This window comes from Aureobasidium melanogenum (assembly GCF_000721775.1).
Source record: "Aureobasidium melanogenum CBS 110374 unplaced genomic scaffold scaffold_6, whole genome shotgun sequence".
Taxonomy (NCBI): Eukaryota; Fungi; Ascomycota; class Dothideomycetes; order Dothideales; family Saccotheciaceae; genus Aureobasidium; species Aureobasidium melanogenum.
Genome location: NW_024470058.1, coordinates 124,962 through 146,204, shown reverse-complemented (window position 1 = coordinate 146,204; position 21,243 = coordinate 124,962). Strand labels below are relative to the sequence as shown.

Genomic DNA, 21,243 nt, shown 5'->3' with positions numbered 1-21,243 from the left:
ATCAACCAGTTCTGTACACAAACGGCGAGGCTTCTGGTTTTCGCTCGCTGAGTATCTGTACATTCATGTTCCAAGTTAGGGGTGTTCAGTTGCTGTTCGTGAAGCGCAAATAATGAATGACACTTGATTATAGAGAGAGGAAATAAACTGGTATAGTCACATTGACATTGACATGTCTCTACCCCTCTTTACACCACTTCCCTGCACTGCTCAGTGTATGCTCTGATTTCAATCTAGATGGGAAACAAGACATGTAAGAAAATGCCTAGATAGGCGCCAATCGTGCATGTACAATAGCTCACACATCAACTTTTGTCTCGGAACGGCGAGAGAGAAATCATTCAGAGAGATTGTAGTCAGACTGTCTTTGGCACAAGACAAGCTGACAAAAGCACTTTCGACCAACACACGTGGACCACCATAGTCTTATTCACAGAGGTGTTTGCTTCTACCTCGAAGAAACCCTCTTATCACATTATTCGAAGACCAAAAGAACGCTCCCAGGAATAGGTAAGGGGATGGAACATGAAAAAAACGGTCGACGTCGAAAAGGACGAAAATAGAAATCCGAATTACCCCTGAGAGAAGCAAAAACCGTTGTTGGATATACATTAAGAAGAAGCTGCAGAAAAGAGTCCGACCACGATGAGACTACAGAAAACGGCTAGCTGCTCGCATCAAGAATAGAAAGAGGAGAACAAAAAGGAGCAAAAAGGAGAATGAAAGAAGAAAAAAAGTTCTCATCTGGAGAAATCCAATGCCATCGCGTGATGGCAAGGTATAATACAGAAGCGAAGGAATAACAAAAGGCGTGAACCGAGAGACTCGCTGAGACGCGAACAAAGAAGGGAAAACGCTGAAAGCCCATCCATAACAACCGGCATCTCAATATATAAACAGCTTTGTGCTTCGCACCGGCCAGTCGAACGAGCGACTTGTTGGTGTTGATTCCTTCTAGAGGAAGTGGTGGTCGTGAAATGAACATAAAAAACAACACCCAAACTCCACGCTGATTTTGGAAAAAGTTCAACTCTTCGAATCCATGAGCATTTAATCTCACACCCGCGGTGCCGTATCACGTTTTTCTAATGTCCCGAACAGACTCTCCGGAGGGATTCTGTTCAGATTGGCGTGTTGATCCGGTCTCAATTGAGGCATGGGAACGTAGCCTTGTCTGCGGCGACGGTGTCGTTCGACTAATATGCCGATGACAACCAACAGGAAGGTCAGACCGCAAGCAATCGCAAGGCCAATCAAGACCACGAGGCCAAGGGCAAGATGGTGTGCTATGAATTGTCAGTGAAATGTGTCAATTAAGAAAGTCTTCATAATCACTTACACTTGGAGCTCAAGAAATTGCTAGGGTTCTGAACAAACATGCCGCTCAGACTTCCCTGCCCACCATTTGCGGTTGTGGTGAGGACGAAAGGTTGGAAAGTGGTTCCGTTAAACAACACAGCGCTGGCATTGCCGTTGTCAGGAAGCTCAACTGAACCAGTAATCAGCAGAACTTCGTTCGAGGGCACGAGGTCGGTAAGTTGATGCTTCTCGGTAACAGACACGATTTGGAGACCTCTGATGACGGTGGCAGCGCCGAGTCCAGTAACTGAATGCCAGTTGGTACCATCGTACTTCTGCAAGAACGAGGATCCATTGTTTGCAGTACCTGCAACCCACCAATTGTCATAGTTGGGGTTGGCTGGGGTCATGGCAGTGACGGCGCCAGGGAGGTTCGCTGAAGTGCCCAGATCGGTGAAAGTCTGCTTCTTAGCGTCGTACAGAGCCAGCTTGGTGTGGTTGCCACCTGTGGTGAAATCACCACCAACGATCAATTGGTTGTTAGATCTCCAGGTCATGGTGTTGATGGTACCATTGAAGCCGGATGTGGGAGTCATCCATTGTCCAGTCGAAGTGTCGTACATGCAGAACGACGGGCAAGACATAGAGCCGGCATTCTCGAAGTTGCCTCCAACATACACATTCGCCGAACCAGGCTGAGCTGCGATAGCATTGACAGTCACAGAACTGCCGGCAAGTGCTGCAGGCTGACTAGAAGCGAGCGCATTTTGCGACAGATCCCAGACAAGCAAACCGTTGAGATCAGTGTTATTAATCGTTCCTGTGATCGAACCACCAGCGAAGAGACTGGTATCACGCACTTCAAGTGCAAGAACAGTCGAGTCTGCATCAACAGTGTTGGGAAGACCGACGACGTTTTGACCATTGGTGTCATCAATGATGAGGAGATTGTTAATGGTAGTGCCGGCGGAAGAGTTGGCAGTGAAGTGACCTCCGAGAATGGTCATGTTCTTGCCATTTTCCAAGTAGAAGTAGCCAGTAGCAACACCAGTGACATTCTGGCTGGTGGTAGCTCTCTTACGCATTGAGGAAGATCCTTGCACAGGAGAGATGGTTACACCAAGCGGCGACAGAGAAGGTCTGCCAGAGCCACTCAGCGCCACTGCATCGCTCAAACCAATCTGAGAGGCAACAAGCGAGCCAGCAAGAAGTTGACCATAATCAGCTACCATAGTCTGTGCCAACAAGCCACCACTCAAAGCAACAGTTGCATTTGCCAGGTTGTGGAGCCAATTGCCTTGCGACGGCACCCAGGCGGCAAATCCATCAGTAGAGTAGGTGGCATTGCTACCAACAGCATTGACGCTGGTGAAGTCACCACTCACAGCGAGAACAGTTTCTTGATCCTTGCCAGTGATGTTGAGCTGCAGAGGGACAATTGCCCACACAGGACCATTGACGCCAGCGCCCAGTGCTGTCCATGAGTTGTCGTCGATGGAGAAAACAGCAACGCCACTGAGGCCAGCGGTTTGAGTTGTCACAGTATTGGTGAAGTTGCCGCCAACATAGATGGTCGAACCATTTTGGTACATGGTGCGGACGACAGAGTTAAGTCCACCACCAGGCAGCGAGGTGGCATTTCCGCTGCCAATGCTGAAGATGTTGTGGATATCCCCGTTTGTGAAATTGCCAGCAACATAAGTAACATCGTTGTAAACAGCAAGAGCATTGATCTTGGCACCAGTATCCAGTGACATGGCGGCAGAGTCAATCTTTGACGCAGAAAAGTCGGTGTTGACAGTGGCCATGTTGGGATTGTAGTCATAGAGACCGTTCAAACCACCAGTTGAGGTAACCAACTCGAAGCGAACACGTTGTGCAACAACTGTCAGAGGAGTGTTCTGGCCGGCGAGAGGTGTCAAAGTAACCTCTGGACGGAATGAGTCGGAGGCAGCGTCCACGTAGCCGTAGTAGATCTGGTCGTACTTGTCGTAGTAGTTGGTCTGGTACAGAGTAGTAGCAATAGCGCTTCCTTCAGTGGTCATAGATCCAGTGATGTTCACGATTCCGCGAGAAGAACAGGTATCGTCTTGGATACAGCCAGGGGTGTACAAAGTGACCGAGTAGTTTCCAGATTGCTTGATATCGGGCATGAAGACGACTTGGGCGGAGTTGGAGGTGACGCTGCTGTTCAAAGTCGCAGTAAGATAATCGGATGTGCTTTGACCTGAAGGTGTCTGCACCCAGGGACCAGTAGCAGTCGAGTTGGCACCAGTGGTGCTAACACTGTCGCAACGGGGCTCGTTGAAGTCGGAAACTGCGAAAGAGTATATGTCGTTCTGGAACAACTCGATACCACTCAGACCACCTCCAGCACCATACCAAGCAGAGATATCGATGCGGAAGTCATTCATACCGACAGAGTTGACGAAGTGGAAGTCCTGGTACGAGGTATTGCCCTGAGGCAAAGGGCATGTAGCAGTGCAAGAGGCAAGGTTACCGCTTTCGTCGGTGTAGGTGAAGTTCATGATACCATTGATGGGGAAAGCAGTGAAACGCCATGTTTTTGTTCCACGGCCATCCTGGTTAGTGTTGTAGAGGCGCAACTTGGTAGGGTTGAAACCGAAACCGAACGAACCTCTCCAGAAGCCAGGAGTGTTGTCCTCAAGAAGCCATGTGTTTCCAGCAGTGTCGTCGCCAGTCTGGCAAATGATGTTGCGAGGGTCGCTGAAGCCAGAAGTCGATGTCGAGGCGCCAGAGGTAATGTTTCCAGCAGAGAGGTTGATGACCTGGACATCCTTTGTTGTAGGAGTGGTTGTGTTGCCTAGACCGTCAAAAGAACCACCAAAGATGATGGAGCCGTTGGAGCTCTTGGTGATGGATGTGACAGGACCGTTGAAACCAGCAAAAGGAAGATTGGTCCATCCAGAAACCCAAGCGATGGCGTTGGAGGAATTGCCTCCAGTAAAAGTGCCACCAACATAGACTGTAGAAGATTCATCGTCGCAGTATACGGCAGATACGGAGCCAGAGAGGCCGTTTAGCGGAGTGATTTGGGTGGTGTTTGGGTTCCATAGAGCAATGCCTTGAGCAGGGACGCCGCCCAAACTGGTGAAATTGCCTCCTACAACGACGCCCTGCAATTCACCATGGCTGACGAAGGGACACATAGTGGTGATGAATGCATCGGCAAGGGCCAGACTCTGGAAAGAACCATCGGGATATTGTGAAAAGAGATATTGGCTGCCATTTGCGAAGTTTGCATTTTGACTTTGTCCTTGGTAGGTGTAAAGAGATATTGAGTCGAAGTCGCCAGCTAGAGCGACGCGGCCAAGACCAGAAAGATCAATGTTCGGTGACGGGGCTTGAGTGAAATTACGAGCGCTGACGGAAGAAAGCAGAATAGCGAGGGTGGAGCCAAAGGCGAGAGGGCGCGACAAGCATGCTGAGGGAGTCATGTTGTGCGCAGCTCTCCGTCGCTCAGTCTAGGACGGCGGCGGCGGATGAGCGGACACAGTGGCGATAGAAATGATGCGTGGTGTTGCTGTTTGTTGGAAGATGGATAGTTGAGTCCGAGCGAAGTCGTCAATGGGTGCGTTGCTATGAGGCAGGAGCGGATCTCGATGTTGTGCGAGGGTCGGAATCACGTTTTAGGACGATCTCGTCTGTGGCTTGCGAGTCAATCGGCGCGGAGGTACAACAGATAGCGACAGGGCGATAGAATGAAAGTATGGAAAGAATGACTGCAGTTAGAAGTGTGCTGCTGCGTGCGGAGTGCGCCCCTGGTAGGCCGTGGTCGGTCTCTTGTCGTCTCGTCGTCAGGGAGAGAAACTGAGACACGACAAAGGCTGGTGGAGGCCCAAGAGCGTGGAATGCGCTGCCCCCCAACCAACGCCCGCCCGCGGGCCTTCACACAAGCCTCAAGGAGTCTTTCCGACACGAACCAAACCGTCTGTGCGTTGCCCTAGCGCCAATCACGTTGGAAAGGGAAATGATGTCGACCAAAACATGCATAACGCGCCATGATAAACACGTCAAGTTTGATTCTCATGTCTTGCTTTGTGCTATATACCTAGCAACTGTCATGTCGTCGTCGCTGCTTCTTGTTTGATCTTCAAACTCGTCCTTCATGTGCCCTGCTCAACTCCAGCCTTCGTCTTGCCTCTGATATGCATCAATCGTTATGTCGTAAACCGCTAACTTAGTCAAGGCCCCCTGCAGCCCTGTATCTCGTGCGTCAAGTGTCGTGCTGCTCGTTTGTCTTTGCGCGCAATTGCCCGCTGCCGTTGTCACACTCGGTCGTCCAAGTTTTTTCTCCGACGATCATCATAATTTCTCAGATGTCATTGTAGCCAAGCAGCCTCTTGGGCAGGCCCTTGTCTATGACTGCCCATGCCCATGCACGTCCTGCCTCTCCGCACCACAGTCCTTCCGGATTGTCCGACTTTTCAACCAAGCCATCTTTTTCCAGCCCCTTCATTTCATGCCCTGTCGTGTAGCTGAGGAAATGCTGGCACTGTTCGTCGTCCAATGCAAGTGCATTGCCTGAGATGCCGTGACACAAGCATGACTCCTTGGTGAGCAGACCACGTTCCAGGATGCATTCTCTACCCTTGCGAATGGCGCTGTCGATCCTGCTTTGGAGCTTGGGGAAATGGTCCTTGATTGAGAGTAGAGAGTTGATCACACCCGGAGCACCGTGGCAGACCTGAACCAATCTATCTTTACCTGGTGGCAGGCTGCTTGGCCAGTTGCCGCTTTCGTACTGGTATGACAACAGAACAGAGAGATCTGCTTCCACGGCTCTTGCATAGCGCTCAGGATCGGTGAGGGTGACTTGAGTGATGATGCCGATGAGGCCATGGACAGCGCCAACGTAGCTCTTGCCGTGCCACTTCCAAGGTCGTTCGGATTGCAGGATAGCCTCGACAACATCGGTCTGAGTATCGGTGATCATCTGCGAGACCTTATCGTCGTCGATAAAGGCTGCCTTGACCAGACGAAGGTAGTACAAGTATCCTGCTCTTCCATAAAGCCATTCGTTCTCAGTCTCGTCATCGAGGACTTCGGCGGAATAGTCGCAAAGTGCTGCAGCCATGTCTGCATCCTTCGAGCTGGCTGCGCCGATGGCCAGGAGGGCTAGAATGTCGTCGGCGATACCGCATTTGGCAATGCGAGGGCCAGGGAAGGATTTGATATGATCTTGTGATTGCTTGAGGTAGGTGGCAGACCAGGTTCCGAGTTGAATGCCCTCGATGAGCAAGTCCGAGTAGAGCTGTTGCAGGATGAGGAACAGGTAGGCGACGCTGGTAGGACCATAGTAGATGCCACCGCCGGCGCGGACCTCGGCAGGAGGGTGTTGGGTGACGAGACGAGTGAGAGAAGCTATGAGCTGCTTGTGCGGGTCTCTACTGCTGAGAGGCTCGTCGTTCTTGAAGTAGCGGGGCGGCATCTTGAGATGCAGCGATGCGGGAAAACAGGTGGGGTAATTGAATTTAAGCTCTGGAACACGTTGGCGGTTTGGCGACGTGAAACACAGGTGGTAAGTGTCAAAGTGAGGACCGAAAGGATAAATAAAGACCGAAGAGACTGTGAGCTTAGTAGATGATATAGTTGTCGAACCCCGTGCAGTTCAAGTTGGAAGAGCGAACACAAGCCTTGGCCAGCATGGAAACACAAAAGAGATGCCCGACGTACGCCAAGCATCCACTTTCTTGCTCCGACCATGCCTTGATACGGAACTGTTCACTTTCACTCCGAGCACAAGAAACTCATAGACAGCAAGATGAAAAGTAAATGATCACATTCTAGTTTCCACTCATGGGCAACCCCTCTGTGCCCCTTCCATGATCCTCTCCTAACACCTCACCACCCACGACCAACTTCTCACAGTCCTGCAACACAAACGTCATCCTCGCCCACTTGCTCTCACTAGGATTCTTCCACGAATGCATCGTCGCCCTCTGCACAGCAATATCTCCTGGCCGCATCAACTGCCTCTCTCCAGAATCCAACACCAATTCAATCTCTCCGGCAATCACAATGCCATAATCCAGCGACTGTGTTCTGTGCATCATGCATTCAAAGCCTGGCGCAAAGTCTACCGTACGACACACTGTACCGTGTGGATTCACGAGTCCAAGTTTTCCTGATGATGTGACTCTGTCGTAGGCTTTGATGTCGGCGTTGTCGTTTAGGTTTGCTGGGAATTGAGAGGTTGTGTAGGCAACGTTGAAGGCCATTTCTTTGTTGTCGTAGACTGTCCAGTTTGCTGGGCGGGTCTGTTCGACAATTGCTTTTCCAGACTCATTGTGACCGGTCAGGTATGTGGTTATTGCTGGTAGATCCGAGATTTGAGATTGTTGAGAGCACATCCTGAGTGAGTTTTCAGGTAGGTGCTATGCAGGCAAAGTAAGGTATGGCTTGAGAGTTCTGGTAATGGAGTCTATGGAGGACCAACTTGGTATAGAGAGCTGACCCTTGAGCCATTAATATATCTTCCTCCATACTTACCCCGCTCTCCATCTCGATGGTACAAGGTATCGGAGAAGAGGACATTTCAGGAATATGGACGCGTGCGTATATCTGTCTCGGGACCCCTACGGAGTCCGAAGCAGGAGCTTGTCCATCGTACATACAACGACTGGCGATCATGGTCGTCCTGACCAACGGGTAGTTTGGACATCTGGGCTTTTGCAATTCTCCGATACGTACCTCACTGTTAAGTATTGTGATATTGATAGAAAGCTGCAATATGGATCGATAGTTTAGAGTCAGGGTAACCCAAGCAACTACACATCTGTGTTTCTGACCGCCTTGGGCAGAAACATCTCGAGCACATTCTACCAACATGTTCTTTTGCGAATACCCATTCACCAACAATCGACGTGGATTTCACTGATCCGAACTTCAATCTATTGATTCCATATCAGAGGGTTCGAGTTGTGCCTGGCCAGCCATCTCGTCCCACCAGGCTTCGTCAGCTTCCAACCAAGCTGCCGCTTTCGAATTCGTTGCCATCTCCATGTACGAGATCATGGAGTCATCGTCGCCATGCAAGATCGAGACTTTAAGAAGGTCAATGTCGCTTAGGTCAATGCTGGTGTAAGAATAGCCAGGAGATTTGTCGAGCATTTCGCCGCAGGTAGCAGCCAATTCTGGCGACTCGATGATGTCTAGCAGGCTAATCGTTTGTTTCTGTCCGTCCAGGGGAGTCTGTAGGCTGGCCATTGCTATGGAGGCTAAGAAGAGAAGCAATAGACTGAGCATATTTGGGAACTTTGCTTAAGTAAGACTCGTAGGTTTACGAAATTGGTAAAGAAATTGAGAGAGCATTCAGATGTGTTTACTTGTACATATGTCGGCCTATTTCTGTGCAGGCTTTATGTCTATTGGTTAAAGAGGGGCTATACGAAACCCTATTTTGCTTAATAGAAGGAGTACGTGCGTAGCTTATTCCCAGATGCCGGGATCCGAATTGGCAACGACATCGTTCACCCGAGGGACCTTGACCACCTAATCCTATATTCCGATATCAGCGCAACTTCCTGGCCATCTATACAGATCATGTTCAAGAAAAAGTAATCTCGTGCGCAGAATGATGCATCTTCTAAATGGTCTCGAAAGAACTATCTGAGTCAGCATTGATCGTGTGAGGCTTGGCTTACAGCGTCCATGCCCACTTTTATCATCCTACAAGCAATCTATAAGCAGTAAGGCCGACAATCCAGGCGGTGCAATTGTAGATCATATGTTGGCGGTGACTCCGTATCTGCTGCTAACAAGCCATGTATACGAGTGAAGCCCCAGGTATTTCTCCTCTACTAAAACTGCCACGTTCAAGACAATGGAGTCCGCACGAAACAAGATGCAGAAGGTTCTACAGTTTGCTAGCGAGCATCGCCAGCGTATCTTCCGCATCTCTTATATCGCACTTGTGCTTCCGATCCTGATTCTCACCGGTATGTCATCATGTTATCTAGGCCTATGTAGCATGGCTCGGCCACGTTTAATTCTTTGTCTAACCTTACAGCAGTAATTCCTCTTCTATCGCCCATCTTTCTCCACCTCCCTAACGCCGACGTTGTCGAATTCCAACTCTACAGATCTTCAGCCACAATTGATATTGGCTACCACAGTTCGACTTCTTTTCCAAAGATCTTTGACATTGATTGCTAATATTTCGTGACAGGCATCTGGTTGGGCCACTCTGAGCTCAAATCCCAAGACCCTTACGTTTATGTCTACCGTGAAGGCTACATTAGCACCATTGGTCGACACCTTGATGGCAAGACACTCGCGCAACGATGGGGTGAAGTTGCTGGCGCGGGACCTGAGGTCTATCAGCAGCTTGTGAAGGAGTTTGATATGGCGTTGAACCTTCAACGTAACGCATTCTACCCTGGTCTTCTTATTGCAGCTGGAGTCTTCTGGGCACTTGGCGTTGGTCTTCTCGGTACTACCTCGCTGTTCAGAAGAAGACAAAAGTCCTGGGCTCTTAGGGCATACAAAGGTTTTGCTGTTATTGGGTCTCTCTTCATCCTTGTGGCCACTATCTGTACGACTGCTAGCGTGAACGCTGTTGTGGAATATATCGGACCCTACAACATGAGTGGACGCTTGGGAGCTATTCTGGCCGTGCAATGGGCTGCTGCCGGTGCTATGGCTGTACATGCTTTGCTTGCATTCGCCGTTGCTGGAGACGTACAAGACCAATCGGAAGGCGCAATCAGACTCGACGACTAGGACCACTTCTAAGACCTGGTGATCGGTCCGTGGTCTCATGCGATGCGGCTCTAGGGAATAGGAGTCTTTTAACACGGCCTATTGCTTTCCAGATATCGGAAAGCAGAGAAGGTGTCAGTGGAAGCATTGACTTACCCCTTTACTGAGACCAGTCTGTGTATCTCGTAGCTCCTGAGAGGAACATAATCAGCTACGAGACTGCACAACATGGTTTGCAAACGATGATCCCCACAGGAAAAGTTGAAGATCGGTTCGGTCTTTGTGCCACTCCTCTAGTCTCTTTTTTTTTTTTTTTTGCTACGGGGAGTTCAATTCCAGAAATAATCATGGTGCAGGAGCAAAAAATCAACGACTACAAATGTATATCTCATGCCGATCAACTTTCGCATGCTCACAACGGAGCTTCCGTTCGCTCAACCGATTCTGATGGTATAGTAACAAAAGAGATGCCAACCTCGTTCATGATCCTCATGACAGGATGTCTTCATCGACTTGTCGATGGCCAGTCCCACAGCATCTCTGACTATCTGATGGCTTCTCTTAAATATCTTGATAGTATCTTTGACTTGTCTACGTCTCTTCTCTTCGCCGAGCAGAGGATCAGAAAGAAGCGGTCGATGGGCATACACTTGTGCACTGTTGACAAGTGCTACTTATTTTGAAACAGTACACCATTCCAAGGTAGACAACTCTGGAGAAAGGTTCAATATACCTATGTTCTTATACGATGGTCAAGTGACTTCTAGGCATCATCTTATCTCTACCTCTAGACTGATAGTCAATTGTGCAAATGCACAGCAGTTTGCCTCACTGTATCCATCACAATGAAAGTGAATACAGAAATAGAAGTTGGAGCTTCTTTTGTCGTTAAACCAAAGAGAACTTCCCACCACCGCGACTTTTACAAGTTGAGTGTTCGTACCTGGCTCATCCAGAAGACCGTTCCGCACTCATAAACCTACCGAGAAGTCACAATACCGAGGATCCACGAAAGCTTAGGCAGTAACAACATCTTGACAATAAAACGACAATAGTAGCGGAGAGAACCAGAACGGAGCCTCCGTTGAGGTTCTACAATCAGTGAGATCCGCTTCACAGTTTCACCTATCCTTTTCTGACACTTGGCGCCAGAACTTTTTCTCTTTTTCCTTTGGATCATATTCTCTCGCCAGACAGAAGCTCACCAGTGGCACCACCAGCAGCAGCTTCACTTGCCTCACAAGCCTTCTCATCAATCACACCTAGCCAGCAACTTTCACACTTCGTCGCAACTTACAGGAAACAAAGATCTTAACTTCCAAACTCTGCTCATCGGAAAAGCAACTTCACACTACTCTTGGGAAAAGATGGATGCTGGACTCGGATGGGATGGCGATGCTGAAAGCGCATGGGAGTACGGCGAAGTATGTTGCTCCATCGTCTCTTAGTCGGCGTAAACTCACATAATACAGGAAATGCCCCCCAAACACTGGGCAGAGCTGGTAGGAGGAGATGATCCTGAGGACGAGGATGACAACGGACCCTCCGTTGAACCAGACCCTCACGCCTATACCAGCGTCACTCAAGACTTGCTTGACATGGACCCCAATATTGGAATCGATACCGCTGCATCCAGTGACGACTACGATGATGACGACGACGAGGAAGAAGAGATTGTTTTTGACGAGGACCAAGAGATCTCTCGCGAAACAGAGTTCGCCGTCCTAGCACTGGGGAGGGAAGATCCAGCACACATAGCGATCGAAAGCATCAGAGAGCCAGCAGGCGACGAATACGAAGAGGATGAAGACGCAAATGGCGTCGTTGTCATCAAGAAACGCAGCGAACTCAAAGGCAATCCAGAATTCGAGGGAAAGCTGCCAGTACTTGACCCCAGAGTGGCCGACAACCTCACCGGGAGCTTCGCTACCATAATGTTGAGATATGTAAGTTCTGTTCTACCGCTCTATAACGATCTCGCTGACGACAGTTTTAGTACCTGGATGCGGATATGAAGCACACAACTCGTGACAAGGACATTTTCAAGAAGGGAATCATCAATTGCTCAACCCACAAAGACATCGACAAAAGCGCCAGCTGTGCATTTGTGCTCGGCGACCAGAATGATTCGCTTGAAGGAGTAGCAGAACGTCTAAGCCAGGAAAAGACCATCAGTGACGGAAGAGAGAACTGGATCCCATTTGGAGATGTATACCGTCAACCAGGAACGAACGATATTGAGGTTCGTGCGATGTCTGAGGACCAGCTGGAAAAGTTGGCACAGGCCATGGACTTGTCAATTGAGGGAGTTCTCGAGAAGCTTGCCGAACAGGTCGGTAGATACAAGAGGTAATGCCAGTGCAACGGAGCCTCCGTTGGGTGCTATGAGGGGCTGAATCAGGACAGCGTCGTAGCGAAGACAGCATCGTGGTTTGATGCTCAGAAACTATGGAAATCTATCAGTAAAATGCCAATTCTCTTCTTTGTGCTTACCAGTCTATATGATTTGAAGGTCTAATTCATGCTGCCGATTCTCTTCTTGGTCCTTTACTCATCGTTGATCGTTGATGCTGACGACATTCGGTCTCTTGGAAAGGGGTCGTCCACATGTGGAAAGTGCTTTTTATTTTGACTCTCGTGCAAACCGCCGGGCCATTCATGGGCTGTGAAGATACACAGCAGTAGGCAGAAATGGATGTACATCCAGTGAGAGCTATGAATCGATTTGCTTTCTCCGAACAGTCTTCAGACCTAAAAATGATTGTGCATTTCCATAGCTGTGTGTTGCAGACAGTGGCTCATCAGGAGGTTGCGCTTGGGTCTCATCCATTGGTTGACCCAACGCCCTGTTGTTGACTGACCTGGCTCCCTATGTGCTAACGACTGTGACATTTCCGTGATGGGACATAGCGAGCTCGAAGCTGACGAAACGCACAGTTATTTTCCAGATTGAAGTGTGACCATGGGGATGGATCGAGATTAATGCTCTCCTTCGTATCACTTCCTAGTGGAACTTATCGTGCATTATTACAGCGACACTTTGACAGGCCTTGGCTCCTGGGACGGCGAGATGTTCGGCAGACAAAGCCATACCCGCGAACACTCATCATTGAGGTGCTGTGTTTGTACAGACGGTAAAGACGGCTGGCATTATTGAGCGGTGGCTTTGTCAAGTCCCACTCTCAACGAGGGACAGTGTCGGCATTTCCAGCAGGCCGTTGAGGAGCTGCCAGGATGTCGCAAACTCAGAGCAAGCCGCACTTTGGGATTGTTTACTCGGAGGCACTCAAAATCGATATCCGCGTCAATAAACATGCCCCAGGTTCTGGAAATAGCAAGAGATGGAGCGATTCCATTCATATCTGCTCGTGCATGAACATGACGCCTTTTGATATGTTTCGAATGAACGGGCAAATGAAAATCACAGGGAGCCAGAGCCGAAAAGTGGTCGCTTGGCTGAGAAAACACGGCTATCGAATGCGGGATGATGCAAAGTGCCAAGGTCAAAGGACGCCCCGGACGTCATTGAGATGCAGGGACCACGTCATGTTTTTTGGAGCTGCCGGCTATCCAGGAACAAAGAGACTCAGGAGTCAGAAAGCAAGCTGGTGCTGAGCAGACAACCGGCAGGGATGATCCGGAAGGATGTGTATCAAGCCTTGGGAACCAAGATTCTGTACGCGTATATCTGGTCAATCTTATACTGGGAGTAGAGTTTAAGGAGGCGGAAGGACAGCGCGGAGGTGAAGGGGGTTGGTAGGCTTCTCGTGCTTGACTCGCTTGACGGACGCATCATCAGGGTCTCGTCGTAAAGCAGCTTGGAAGTGGAGTACAATAGGTGCCTTTTGCGCAGTGTTTGAAGGTCGACTAAAACTCTGGGTTGGTCTGTTATGGAAAAGCGGAGCCCAGTGTTCCCGGAGCAGAGGCAGCTGCTGGGAAAAGGGTGGAAAGGAAAGCAAAAAACGGCCGGCGCGCGGCGGGCGCCAACTGTCTTTCTCGACATCATTCTGTAGCTACAACTCATGTATATGACCTCAACTGCTGTGGCTGTTCGTCGTCTCTTTGCCTAGTGTCCTCGCTTTCTCCCTCATAAAACATCGATTTCCGCCTCATCGTCCAGCCTCCGGCTAGTCAAGCAAACGAGACATCGCCGCCGGCAATCGCGAACGAGCAACGAAACGATCAAAACGGGAGAGAAAAGACAATCGCCAGCCAATTCCTGAGAGCTGGTTACCTCACTGCTTGGCCTTCGCAGTGCAACAACAGGAATCGACCCCCTTTTAGATTGCAAGCCCCTCACGTCGCACAAGCAACCTTTGCAAGGTCTTCTGAGATTGGACCAGTCGTCGATCGGCGGGAGTTGCTACCATGTGGAAAATCGAGGTTAGTGCTTCACCTGCTCTTGCGTTCAGCCCTTCCTTCCTGCGGCGTGGTGGTCCCCGTACAGCGCCTCTTTCATGTTGCGAGATACAGCTCAAGGCTTTCGCACATCCATCATCGAGGTGTCATTCTCCGGGTTAGACGATGACTGGCCCATGCGGAGGTGATGGGCTCGTGTGTCATTCCTTCAGACAAAAAACAAAGCACCCTTTGCGTGGTGGATGACAGCCTTGACCCTGGGGAGAGAGCGATCCGACGTCATCAAACCCTATGATGCAGCGTTCGTCTAACTCTTGCTCTTGCTCAACCCTGCATCCACCCCGACATCCCATCCATCCCTCATCCTTCCATCCACGCTACCTTCCCGCTTGATAATCATCCCCCTCTTCCGCTATCACGTTGCTTGTACTCTGCTCAAGCATTAGCCGTTTACAAGCACTCACACATCCCTACCTTTTTCTCTGTCATTCACTGCCATCCACGCCGCAGTCTCCTCTCTAACTGTCGTCCTCTTATTCAAAAGACGACTCCGATTGCGTCATCGTGTCAACACGCAAACCAACAACCCCCGACTAATCAATCATGTCAACAATACAGAACCTCAAGAACTTCATTCGTCACGGCAAGCAGGCGCGAGACCAGAACCCAAAGTCGCCGCCTGACCAACCTGCCGTGTCTAATGTCCACGCCCAACGTCACCACAACACAACACACCATGGCTCGCCAAGACAGCAAGAGCAAAGGCATCACGACCAATATGCCATGAGTGACCCCAACGTATACGCCCACCAACCTCTTCAAGCAAACGCTCCTCAGGGTGACTTCTCTGCTGCCGCTGTTGACAACCGCAACGTCGCCGCTAAGGCTGGTGCCGCCGCTGGTGCAGCCGTCGACAAGCAACAAAAGAAGGAGCAAGGCAGAAAGGATGTCGACCCTGAAGTGCTGGAGCGCATCGTTGCAGAGGAGCGTGAGGCCAAGGGCAAGCTTCCCAGATATCCCGGACTGGAGAGATGGAACTTGGTCGAGAAGATGGGTGACGGTGCCTTCAGCAACGTCTACCGTGCCAGAGACAGCCAAGGTGTCTACAACGAGGTCGCCATCAAGGTCGTGAGGAAGTTCGAGATGAACTCAACCCAGGTACGTATCTGCGATCCTTCCTTGCTTTTCCTTCTTGCTTCGTTCTTCTTTTCTCCGATTCTGTCGTATATGATGCAGTCGCCAACCGTGCTTGTGGTATAGGGCGATAAGGTTCTTCATCCGGACTTCAAGAAGACGCCCAAGGGAGTGGAGGTGCGCCAACCCTTTTCTTTATGTTTTCGTATCTCCTTGCAATTACCTTCAAGAAGATATTTGCTTGACAGACACTGACTTGCTACCCCTACAGCGCGCCAACATCCTCAAAGAAGTTCAGATCATGCGTCAACTTGATCACCCCAACATCGTCAAGCTCGTCGAGTTCTCAGAGGCTCGTCAGTACTACTACATTGTCCTCGAGCTCTGCCCTGGTGGTGAGCTCTTCCACCAGATTGTTCGTCTCACCTACTTCAGCGAGGACTTGTCAAGACACGTCATCGTCCAGGTCGCCAAGGCTCTCCAATACATGCACGAAGAGGCTGGTGTCGTCCACCGTGACATCAAGCCCGAGAACTTGCTCTTCTACCCTACACCTTTCATCCCTACCAGAAACCCCAAGCCTAGAGGTCCTGACGACGAGGACAAGGCCGACGAAGGTGAATTCATCAAGGGCGTTGGTTCTGGTGGTATTGGTCTGATCAAGGTTGCCGATTTCGGTCTTTCCAAGGTCATCTGGGACAGTCAAACCATGACTCCTTGCGGAACTGTTGGCTACACTGCTCCTGAGATCGTCAAGGATGAGCGTTACTCAAAGAGTGTCGACATGTGGGCTCTTGGCTGCGTTCTCTACACCCTTCTTTGCGGTTTCCCTCCATTCTACGACGAATCCATTCAGGTCCTTACCGAGAAGGTCGCCAAGGGTCAATACACTTTCCTGTCTCCTTGGTGGGATGACATCTCCAAGTCTGCCCAGGATCTCGTTTCTCACCTCTTGACTGTCGATCCCGACAAGCGTTACGACATCAACCAGTTCCTTGACCACCCCTGGATTCGTGAGTCCGATGAAGAAACCAACGCTGCCGCCGATGCTCCTCCTCTTGCTACTCCTCTGTACCGTCAACCACACTCTGCCGACATGGACTCCAAGACTCCTCTGCAACCCAACTTCGATCACCTTCTCGAGACTCCTGGTGCTGGAAAGCGCATGGACTTCCGTTCCCCTGGTGCTGTCAACTTGCGTGAGGTCTTTGATGTTTCATATGCCGTCCACCGTCAAGAAGAGGAGGGCAAGCGTCGTAAGAACTTCAAGCAGGGCTACCGTGGTGCCAACGGCCTCAACTCGCTCAATGTACTCGATGAGGATGAAGATGACGAGTACGGCCAATCACAACCCTACGACGCCACATCAGCAAACCCTCCAGCCAAGGTTCCCAAGGCTGGCGCACCCGACGTTACTGGTGTCGAGCGCCAAATGCGCAACACCTCATTGTCTGCCGCTGCTCAAGCTCGCCAGCGCGAGGCCCCTCGCTCGCAACCGCAGGAGAAGGGCTATGGCCAGCACAGTGCCGCTGTTGCCGCTGCCGCCAAGCGTCAGGTGAAGAACCGCGGTGCTTTCGAGTTGAGTCTGGACAACGCTACGCTACTGGGTCGCCGCAAGAAGCCCGAGCCCAGCAAGATGAGAGAGCAGCTTACTGTCCAGTAGAGTGGAGAACGACGATTTCTAATGTTATACACTTCATCGGCACGAACGACCGAACATTGCACATGGGAAGGAACAAAAGAATGGGTCACTACAGTCGTCACCATCATGTTTTTCCTTTACCTCTCCACTTTTTCTGCTATTACTTTTGATTAGGATAACGACATGCGGCGAATTCATGAGAGAATGCGGGAATGGCGGGGCTCTTTTAGTGTTTTCTTTGTCTCCCTCTTGCTATTATAAGATAGGCAGGGAGACACCCCTCATCATAGATTGAGAGCGCGAGATACGACATGGCATATTATAACTCTTTTTGCATCAGAAGCTTGTTTTGGCTGTTCCCTCTGGTCACTTGAATGTGAATTTGTTCGTCTCGCTTTCAATAGACATTGGCATTAATGAGATTGATCCCGATTTGTGTGGTGCTAACATCAATGCTATGCTACTGCATATGCTGTAACAGCCAAGTGCCAGTGTCTATAACGTTTACTGTATAACCGTCATCTCCCCCGCTCTGTAGAATAGAGCGAATTTTGCACTGGCAAAGAGACACAAAAGCTTTTCGAATTGGAACCTGAGCCGGAAAGGATCGAATCCATAAAATCAAATCAGTCGGATGGCAGAACATCTTGTCAAGAGCACCGTATGTTCCTGGCAAACTTGCATCAAGTCAGTCAGGTCTCGCGACATGATCGAAAAGGATTTGTTTCTAACGTTACGGAGTTGTCATGTCTGAAGAATATCAAAGTGGTATGGTCTTTGAAGATGAGAAGCTACAGATACACCTTGATTTGCTAGAGATGAGATGTTTCGGGGTTTGGTGTCGAAGATGGGAAATTCACGTCAGGGTTGTACTCACGACGTCCGACATGGAGTTCTCTGGAATTGTCTTTGCGTCAACTCTACCAAGCACAAAAGTCGACCAAAAGTTGTATGACGAATTGTCGTCGTACAATCTGTTCATAGTGTAGTCGATAGAAGTTAGAATATGACAGAGCAGGTTGATAATTCTAATCTCGACCTCATGTTGAAAAGTACGGTACGACAACTACGACCGTATCAGTAAAGCAACAATTGAGCGTCACAGTGTTAGAGAAGAGTAACCAGATTTGTGTATGGAATTTGATCAGAAAGAATGTAGTGTGTCCCGAAGATAAAAATCATGTTGGTTACGAGTAATGAGAGCTCCCTCGCTATGCTAACGCCTGTATCCTGCCCCCCCTGTATCAACTCTCGTCTATCGTAACACCCAAAGACTCAGTTTCCTCATTTCCCCACGCATATATCTCGATTCAAATCGACGGAAAGACAACCGCAGCAGCAAGTTTGAGTCACCTGATGAGATACAGTTGCATGCATCCAAGCAGCCAACAACAAATTAGTTGAAAATGCTGCTGCGAGCATCTTCAGTAACCTTGTTTGCATTGTGAAGATGCTGAGTAGCATCGAGCACAGTCTTAATATGCTTGTGAGCGAGAGGCTCAGCTTTGTGGTTTGCCAACAGTTGAGCAGTCTTGAGCATGTTCTTGATCTGACGACCGTTGATCTTGAGTAGCGAGAGCTGGCGTATCTCCTGTTTGCTGATAGCATGAGGTTGAGTCAAGGCCTCGTGCTTAGCCTTTGCGGCCTCATCGTTCTGTTCATCGATGGTTTCGGATGCGGACTTGATCGACGAGATAGGATTTCTGGGCTGTGTGAGACGGGCAGCAGCTTGGGCATCGTTGTGGCGGCTGAGGAAGTTTTCCCAGATCTTGCGACGGCTGTCGGGCGACAACTCGGGGTAGTCGATGCTGATATGGATGCGTGATTGAAAGGCTGGATCGAAGGTGGAGACGCGGTTGGTGGTCAAGAACATGATGCCCTCATGGTATTCAAGCACGCGCAGGAAAATGCTGACAAGCTTATTGCGCTCGACTTCATGACGACTGCGCTCCTCCAGGAAGATATCGGCCTCGTCCAAGAGCAAGATGGCGTTCCAGCGTGTACACATACCAAGAACGGAGAGCAGACGCGCCTCGATGTGCTTGGAGTCCATACCCAAATCTCCAGCAGACATCACAAAGAGCGGAACCTGCATATGCTCGGCCACACTTTCAGCAGTAAGAGTCTTGCCAACTCCAGGAGGTCCGCATAGCAGCAGTATTATACCACGACCTTTCCCCTGGATAACATCGTCGTAAGCAATTCGCGTCGCCTGTTGTGTGCAGGTAAAGCCAAGAATGAGTTCCTTTGTGTCTTCAGGCAAGACTAGCGAATCAAAAGCTTCCTTGTTGAAAGAGACATCTTGCACAGAACCGACAAAGAGGTTGAGCCACATCTTCTCCTTCAAGGCGTAGCCTCGAATCAGATGAGTACAGAGAATCTTTTGCTCGTCAGTCAGTGGCGGAAGCTTCTTGAGATCATCTCCTTCTCCAAAATGACCATCGAGAGGCATGCCTCCACCAATTCCTTCCTCGAGCGACTCTCCAAATGTCGGGAGGAACAAGGCACGAGAGTTGTGAGTCGTTCTGTCGGTGCCTTTACTACCCAGGGTTGAAGTGTAAATGGCTTGGTTAGGCATGTAGCGATTCCAGCCGACGGCATCGACGATGATTCTGCCCTTGACGCTATGGCGCTCCTTCTGGCCGTACATGTCGAGCTTGTGACCGATACCATCGTAAGCACGATAGTGAGTGCCGACCAGCGACTCGACAGCAGAGCCTCTTTTGATGAGCGTCTTGAGCAGGTTGGCCTCATCACTATGGTACTCGACAGGATATGCAGCAAGCGAGGCAATCGGACAAGTGCCTTGGAACTCGGGAATGTTGATCCTGGCCACCGTCCAGCCGAATTTAGTGCCGTCGAAATCGATGAAACGGATTTTGAGCGAAAAGACCGGCTTATCATCCTTGTCAACGCCATATTTGCTTGATAGCATGTTGAAGACACGATCTTGGCCTTCTTCGCGCGCGTAAACGAGAGTGCCTGGCTCGAAGATTGTCCAGAGAGCCTCGTATGTCATGACTCCTTGTGCTTTCATGTCGCGTGAGGATTCAATGAGGACTTGGAATTCGTCGAACAAAAGATCGCGCAGAATTTGGGTGTGCTTCAAGCTCAATTCCGTTTCACTGGTCTGCATTCCAGAAGTAGTGTCGTCTCCGGGCTTCTCGCTGTTTGATGTCGCAGATACCGTAGAGGCTTGATTATCCTCCTGATTGGTGATTGTTGCATCATCTTCGACAAGAGTCTTGCCATTGAGCAACGAACTGTTAGCCTCATGGTCTTGATCTGAGGCTCCGTTGATGGCAGGGGGCTTGTCGGGATTGTTGGTCGACGATTCGAGGTGCTCAGTGTCCTTCTCATGCTTGAGCAACTGTTGGAGCTTCTCAATTTTCGAGTCAAGCTCAGGAAAGCGATGAATCAGACACTCAAACTTTCCACTGAATTCCAGTCTTTGCAGGCCCACGGTGACGTTTGGGTAGTCTGCTAGAACATCCTGAAGAACTTTCTTGAGCAATGGCGACTGGATGACAATCGAGTGCAACGCCAGCGTACGACGAGGATCGCCGTAGACCTTGATGTATCTCGCGATGAAGGCCCATTTTTGAGTCTCGGCGTTCTCAGCGGGTGGTACAAGATCCTCTGGTATCGTCTCCTGCCACTGGAAGCGACCTCTGCGATCTTCCTTGCCAGCATAGAGGTTCTTGACACCAACAGACATGCCCACTAGCTTCGGGTCGAGTTTGTCTTCCTTCGGCTTGGCTGGCTTTGTGGTGTTTTGCTCTGCTGATTCCAAAGGCATCGAGGGGCGATATGGGAGTGAACCGGAGCGTTCGGAGTTGTAGTCGTCCTCATCCTCTTCACTGTCCACAGGTGGTGGCAATCCATCACGTTCTGTGGCCATCATTCTCTCACAGTGAACTCTTTGCGCCTTGGTGATGGCAATTATGTTGGCCAACTGGCGACTGGACTCCGCAAGTGAGTCCATGTTGAGCAGAGGGCGTGGGTGGAAAGAAGTGAGAGAGACAAAAGAATTATGCTTAGTGGTAGAAGTGATGCTGCGCGATGGTGAATGAGTCAAGATGGAG

General features: G+C 50.0%; 8 protein-coding genes across 8 annotated transcripts; 3 read left to right on the top strand and 5 right to left on the bottom strand.

Annotated features, from left to right (window-relative positions):
- Window positions 1–1,056: 1,056 nt before the first annotated feature.
- M437DRAFT_73951 (uncharacterized protein) lies at window positions 1,057–4,757 on the bottom strand (the record flags this gene model as incomplete). Its single annotated transcript, XM_041026142.1, has 2 exons — window positions 1,057–1,286; window positions 1,340–4,757. 2 exons carry the CDS (start codon window positions 4,755–4,757, stop codon window positions 1,057–1,059), a joined length of 3,648 nt encoding a protein of 1,215 aa, XP_040881127.1.
- Window positions 4,758–5,635: 878 nt separating this feature from the next.
- M437DRAFT_44616 (uncharacterized protein) lies at window positions 5,636–6,751 on the bottom strand (the record flags this gene model as incomplete). Its single annotated transcript, XM_041020933.1, has 1 exon — window positions 5,636–6,751. The coding sequence occupies one exon, from the start codon at window positions 6,749–6,751 to the stop codon at window positions 5,636–5,638; it is 1,116 nt and encodes a 371-aa protein (XP_040881126.1).
- Window positions 6,752–7,106: 355 nt separating this feature from the next.
- Window positions 7,107–7,673, bottom strand: M437DRAFT_73949 (uncharacterized protein; the record flags this gene model as incomplete). Its single annotated transcript, XM_041026141.1, has 1 exon — window positions 7,107–7,673. The coding sequence occupies one exon, from the start codon at window positions 7,671–7,673 to the stop codon at window positions 7,107–7,109; it is 567 nt and encodes a 188-aa protein (XP_040881125.1).
- Window positions 7,674–8,208: 535 nt separating this feature from the next.
- M437DRAFT_83039 (uncharacterized protein) lies at window positions 8,209–8,529 on the bottom strand (the record flags this gene model as incomplete). The annotated part of the gene is made up of 1 exon (XM_041027864.1): window positions 8,209–8,529. One exon carries the CDS (start codon window positions 8,527–8,529, stop codon window positions 8,209–8,211), a length of 321 nt encoding a protein of 106 aa, XP_040881124.1.
- Window positions 8,530–9,145: 616 nt separating this feature from the next.
- Window positions 9,146–10,044, top strand: M437DRAFT_83038 (uncharacterized protein; the record flags this gene model as incomplete). Its single annotated transcript, XM_041027863.1, has 3 exons — window positions 9,146–9,260; window positions 9,335–9,436; window positions 9,491–10,044. 3 exons carry the CDS (start codon window positions 9,146–9,148, stop codon window positions 10,042–10,044), a joined length of 771 nt encoding a protein of 256 aa, XP_040881123.1.
- Window positions 10,045–11,390: 1,346 nt separating this feature from the next.
- On the top strand, window positions 11,391–12,376 carry M437DRAFT_64653 (uncharacterized protein; the record flags this gene model as incomplete). The annotated part of the gene is made up of 3 exons (XM_041024456.1): window positions 11,391–11,447; window positions 11,496–11,969; window positions 12,020–12,376. 3 exons carry the CDS (start codon window positions 11,391–11,393, stop codon window positions 12,374–12,376), a joined length of 888 nt encoding a protein of 295 aa, XP_040881122.1.
- Window positions 12,377–14,985: 2,609 nt separating this feature from the next.
- M437DRAFT_45335 (Ca2+/calmodulin-dependent protein kinase) lies at window positions 14,986–17,179 on the top strand (the record flags this gene model as incomplete). The annotated part of the gene is made up of 3 exons (XM_041021072.1): window positions 14,986–15,540; window positions 15,643–15,693; window positions 15,788–17,179. 3 exons carry the CDS (start codon window positions 14,986–14,988, stop codon window positions 17,177–17,179), a joined length of 1,998 nt encoding a protein of 665 aa, XP_040881121.1.
- A 1,375-nt stretch (window positions 17,180–18,554) lies between these two features.
- M437DRAFT_44561 (P-loop containing nucleoside triphosphate hydrolase protein) lies at window positions 18,555–20,957 on the bottom strand (the record flags this gene model as incomplete). The annotated part of the gene is made up of 3 exons (XM_041020923.1): window positions 18,555–18,756; window positions 18,850–20,283; window positions 20,530–20,957. 3 exons carry the CDS (start codon window positions 20,955–20,957, stop codon window positions 18,555–18,557), a joined length of 2,064 nt encoding a protein of 687 aa, XP_040881120.1.
- Between the last annotated feature and the right edge of the window lie 286 nt (window positions 20,958–21,243).